The sequence below is a fragment of the Pararge aegeria genome, chromosome 7 (assembly GCF_905163445.1).
Source record: "Pararge aegeria chromosome 7, ilParAegt1.1, whole genome shotgun sequence".
Taxonomy (NCBI): Eukaryota; Metazoa; Arthropoda; class Insecta; order Lepidoptera; family Nymphalidae; genus Pararge; species Pararge aegeria.
In genome coordinates, this window is record NC_053186.1 from 9,197,397 (window position 1) to 9,203,396 (window position 6,000).

Sequence of the window (6,000 nt, forward strand, 5' to 3'; positions counted from 1 at the left end):
ATAAAAAAATATTCATCAGCTATCTCAGTACCCATAACACAAGCTACGCTTACTTTGGGGCTAGATGGCGATGTGTGTATTGTCGTAGTATATTTGTTTATTTATAAAAAAAAAAAAAGTATTAAACCCATGCTCGTAATCAGTTAATACGTACGTACCACAACGATAAATCTTTAGGCGGCGCATCGTTATCGGTAGGGTGATAACTAGCCACATCTCAAGCCTCCTGCTAGATAAAACCATAGAAATTAAAAAGTCTCAAATTGCCTCTGCCGGTCGTACTTATGAGATATCAGCAATCCAGTGCGACCGAGATTTTGACTATTTTAGTCGAGTTGTGTAGACTTAATTCGATTTTTACCTCACTGATTCAAAGCAAAGCTTTAGTATTTAATTATCATAACACATGTAACGTAAGCGTTAAGTTAAGTGAACCGTCTGATGTCGAGGTGTAGCTATAGCTTTGTGTCAACCTATGAAACATCCAATGTCTTAACAATATGTCGCAGAGTTCTAATAGAGACTTGCGTAGTTGGGTATGAAGGGATTCTAATGTTGGGGTGCAATAACTATGTGAGTCATTAAAATCATGCTGTAAAAATTGGCTATGGACATTTGGAATTATTTACGTTGAAACATCTTAATTTACAAGGCCAAAATCTCAAAAGAAACATCAACGAATGCGTAAAATTAATTAAGCGCACCATATTTATCTTTTACTTATTATGTTACAAGTTAGCTCAGTTACTGACTGCAATCTTACCAAGAAAAAGTGATGATGATAGCGGGCTAATCTGTTAGGGTTTATGGCAGTTATCAAACTCGTACACCTAACCGGTTTTTACGCAGCATTGTACGCTGAATCGCTTTGCAGCACATCTTCGTGGGTAAGGCTAGTTATAAAACTAGCCACTGCCAAAGCATGCTATCAGACCAGATAATTATTATTCCGTCTTTAAAAAAAAGGTTTCAATGTTATTTCTTGGAAAGAAAACTCCCAAGAACTATTATTACCACATCCGATTGGCGCAGTGCTGCTTTCTGAGTCCAAGGTCGTGGGTTAGATTCCAACAGTTGGAAAATGTTTGTGTGATGAACATGAATGTTTTTCAGTATCTGGGTGGTTATCTGTATATTAGAGGTATTTATGTATATTATACTAGCTGTTGCCCGCGACTTCATCTGCGTTTGATTTTGTTTTTTGATGCGGCATTCAATTTAGTTTTAGTTCTAAAATAAAGTATTCAGTATTAGTAAACCTTAAATGAAGGGTTTGCTGCTGTCCGCTGAGGAGTTCTGTCCTCTATCACAAACCACATTCATTAGATCTACACAAAGTTGGGGCAAAATGAAATACATATTATAACCTCTATAGTACAAAAATATTTATCTAAATCGGTTATAATTTGTCGGAGTTATGGTATAAATCCTCAAACACTTTTATCCCCTCTCCCAAAGTAAGCGAGCTTAATGTCGGGATAAAAAGTATCCTATATTACTTTTAACACTTCCAAAAATATGTGTACAAAGTTTCATGAGGATCGGTTAAGTAGTTTTAGCGTGAAAGCGTAACAAACAAACTTACATTGACATTTATAATATTAGTAGGATTAATAAATATTCATCAGTCATCTTAGTTAACCCCATCACAAGCTATGCTTACTTTGGGGTTATATGTCGATTTGTGTACTGTCGTAGGATATTTATTATTCATTTATTAATTAAAGTTACGGTACCTACGTTATGTGACATATTTCAAATAACTTATTTCATCTTCAATAATTATCGGTCCAATTTCAATAATATCATGCCAAGAAGAATTTAATAATTTTCCCTAGAACTGCATGATGTTTCACATGAACTTTCTCCAACTTCTCCTCTACCATCAATCCTGGAAAAAATTTCTTGGAAGGAATAGGTCCTTTGAAAATAAAATAATTTCGTACGAATAAAGTGCTAATTTTTAAAAGCTTTTGACGCGGGTTGACTTATGATTTTGTATATAATAGCCCCTCAAACTGAATGCCTTGTTAGGATCTAATTAACATCATAATCGACTCGAGGGGCATCCATATTAATACGTGTTAATGATAGCCAATTTATCAAGTGGTTGAAGGGTGCGATTCAATCGAACTTTAGGTAGGTATCGAACGTCATAATATCAACCCATTACCGGCCCACCTCAGGGCACGGGGTTAGTCCCACAATAAGAAGGGTTTAGGCCATAGTCCACTTTGACCAAAAGCGAATTGGTGGACTTCACACGCCTTTGAGAACATTATGGAGAACTCTCAGCTCTCTTCACGCTGTAATTTTTCACCGTTAAAGCGTGTGATATTTTTATTGCTTGAACCGCACATAACTAAAAAGGTCAATCAATGGTGTAGTAGTTTGCAATTTCGCCTTTTTAACAACGAATACGAGGTTATGAGGTCAATCCCGGATTGCGTCAAGAAGCGTTAGGAATGACCTTTACTGTTAAAATTTGTTGATATCAGCTCACCCTATGTGCTGCTGCTAACGATGTCGATCCCGGTTATTACCATTAACGTGTGGTCAATATTACTTAATACAGAAGGTGAAGGGCACTGTTAAAGTGTAGTACTATCGTTTAGTTTAAGTACAAATCATAGAACTACAATTTGTTTCATGTGATAGGAGTACTATACAAATCACAAACTAAATACTTTTATGAACGATGTGTTAAGGTTTTATTTCGTAAAATTTGTATCTTATTAAGTTAGGTATAAGATACGTCGAGTAAGTCATAAGAAAAATACATAAAAAAGGTTGTAAACTAGAAAACATATACTTGTATTATTCGTCAGTGACCCAAAAATCAAAATTAAGTCACTGATACCTGTGCACACAACCATTCAAGCTATATACACTGCTCAACAATGAAATGGATCTACATTATTTAAATGTAATGAAACTCTTTCTTTATTTTCAGGTAAACCAAACCCGAATCTGATATGAGATGGGCATTCGAGAACTATGGTGCGGATTGCTGTTGGCTGTCCTAATAAGTCCCTCGGGAAGCGACTGGTTAAGCTGCGGCCATATCTCCACGTGCCACTGCAAATGGTCTTCCGGCAAGAAAACAGCGTCATGCGTCTCAGCCGGTCTGACACAATTACCCCATTTGGCAACCGAAATACAAGTATTGGACTTACACGAAAACCCCTTGAACGAACTTCAACACGACGCTTTTGCGAGCATAGAACTATTAAATTTACAACGCCTCAACCTCAGCTCAACAAGTCTACGCTACCTGCATCAAAATGCCTTCAGAGAACTGCGCATTTTAATAGAATTAGATCTCTCAAGGAATTACCTCACCGAACTTTCACCTGACACGTTCAAAGGCAACGAACGTTTGAGACTTCTAGTCCTTAACGACAACCCGTTAAGTAAATTAGTTGCAAAGCAATTCCCGCCCCTACTACATTTAAAGAAACTAGAACTTTCGAGATGTCGGCTCCGCAAAGTTCACCCGTTTGCCTTTGTGAATCTGCGGGCCTTAGAAACTATACACGTACATCAAAACTTGCTGTCATATCTACACCAAGATACATTCAACTTGCCCGCGCTTAAATCTTTAACACTTTCAGACAATCCGTGGCTCTGCGATTGTAAATTGAAGGAATTCCACGAGTGGTTCCTTCGCAGCAATCTTGGAAATGAAGAAGTGTTTTGCGCGAGTCCAGAAAACAAAGCACATGTCCTATGGTTAGATATGAAAGGGGAAGATATGGTTTGCCCTCCATCGACTATAACGAATCCATCCGTAATACGTACTGAATCTGGAGCAGATATCTCTTTTGGATGTTTCGTTAGAGGCGATCCGAAGCCAACGGTGACGTGGTCTTTTCGACACACAAAAGTTACGAATAAGACTATTAGTGGTAGTGAAGTTGTAATCTTTAAGTATTCTGTAAGGCATTCGAATGAATATGGTGATGAAATGGTTAATAATAGTGCACAATGGTTTAATGTGTCTATAACAAATGTTACTAGTGATTTAGCTGGAGAGTGGAGATGTAGTGCCAAAAGTCCTGCTGGTGAAGCTATTGCTTATCTTACACTTTTCTTACCTAAAGCGCGGACTGCAACTGCCAGAAGTGCTCCAGATTATTCAAAATTCTTCATAGCACTTGGCTCAGTAGTAGCTATGGCTGGTGCAGGATTTGTAGCGGCTTGCTTCTGTTGGAAAATACGTCGTCGGAGAGTACCTCCGAGTAGAAGTTTTACTGACCAAGAAAAAAAATTGTTAGATACATCTTTGGCTGTCAGTTGCGACAGAACAAGTGTAGAAATGGGTTCGTCTTATGGTTTTGAAATGTTTGACAGATCAATGTCTATGGAAAGCGAGGATACACAACGGTGCTTAGAACCAGTCCAGATAACAATAGAAGGCCCTTCTGGATCGTTCCCGCCTCCACCAGCTGAGTTCGCGATTCCTGCACCGTATGGAAATATTTTTATATCAGTTCATGTAACCGGTCATAACGAGGAATACCCTGATTTATTGAGTGGGGGATCAACTTTGCCTAGACGAAGCAGAACATGTTTTTTAAAGTCTACGTACGATAATATGGGACCGCGAGTGACCGCTGCTGGTAGCTCGACCTGGTCATTACCGGGCGCTAAGGCAGATGGAAAAACCAATAAGGAACCTTCCTCTAATATGCCATTGTCAACATTTTCTACAGAATTTACTGCTCTTTGAAATATTATTATTGTTAATTTTTTGTACTCTTAGGCTTTTTAATTGCGGTAAAGTTGTATCCTTAGTAAGAAATATGCATGCTCGCAATTGAAGAGTCAATTTTGCGTACCGTGCCCGATTATAATGGCAAAATAACTATCTAGTATTTTTTTAAGATGCAGCATTCTGTACGACTGTTTATTATCTTACAAATATTCCTCTTGGTGTATCTGGCCATGAACCTTGGAAGTCTACACAAAGTTAAGCTTTGTATCAAAGTAATTAGGTCCATTTTATGGCAACGTGACGTTGTTTTGGCACTCTTAATAATTATACTCTGCAATCGCAAGCTTGCAAAAATTGTAATACTAAGGATTCTGATGTAAATACTTGGTTGACACATAAGTACAGAGAGCATGATAATACTCGAAGTTTTGTTCCCATGTTTATACGCAACGTAATATGTCTGCATACGTTGTAGATACAATCTTTATTTCTATTTTATTTAATTGGCAATTGATATTTTCTTCTCTTAAACACTTATCTCGTAGATATTAGATTAATGACCGATTTATAATAACGTATCATACTTAGAAAGCAGAATGGCATTCGAATTTTCCCTAGTTTTTATTGTTTCACAAGGTAATACAGAATAATAATTACTAACCTAATATCAGAAGCATCGCTAGAAATTCCTATCTCGTGTGCATGTTGACAAGCTTTAAAATCGTAACACAATAAATTGTATGAAAGGAGATTTATTTAATTTAATACAAGATCTCTTTTTTTCCTACCTATTTGTTCTTTTCATAGCTAAACAACACCTCTTATGCTGTCAAAAACGTCAATTGTACACATGTGAAGATGATTAGAGTCGTTATACAGATTAATACGAGTTGGTATTTGTTACGTGTAAACATTATTAAATCGAGCAAAAATCACCAATAAAAAACACAAAAATAAAAAAGTATCCTATGTCTGTCTCCAGGACGCGAGCTTGCCAAATTTTCTTAAGATCAGTGCAGTAGTTAAACGACATAAACAATCAGACACTTGTGCATTTGTATTATTAGATAAGTATTTATTATTAAGTACCAGAGCAAAGATACCACTATGTTCATGTTTTAAAATAGTTTAATTCCTTTTTTTTATTAATATTATTAAATATTTATAAAAAAAAGTTTAATAAATCATCAGGACATATCAATATTAGCAAATGCGTGCTTATTTATTATTATTAATAAAACTAATCATATTTTATGTGAGTATTTTAACTGCATTTATGTTAA

General features: G+C 36.4%; 1 protein-coding gene across 1 annotated transcript in view; it reads left to right on the forward strand.

The window, feature by feature from the left end:
• Positions 1-4,732, forward strand: part of LOC120625199 (leucine-rich repeat-containing protein 24-like) — a 52,878-nt gene extending 48,146 nt beyond the window's left edge. The window contains exon 2 of the mRNA XM_039892183.1: positions 2,954-4,732. Coding sequence (XP_039748117.1) covers positions 2,981-4,732 — 1,752 coding nt within the window. The 5' untranslated portion in view covers positions 2,954-2,980. The remainder of the gene's footprint in view (positions 1-2,953) is intronic.
• Positions 4,733-6,000: the final 1,268 nt, after the last annotated feature.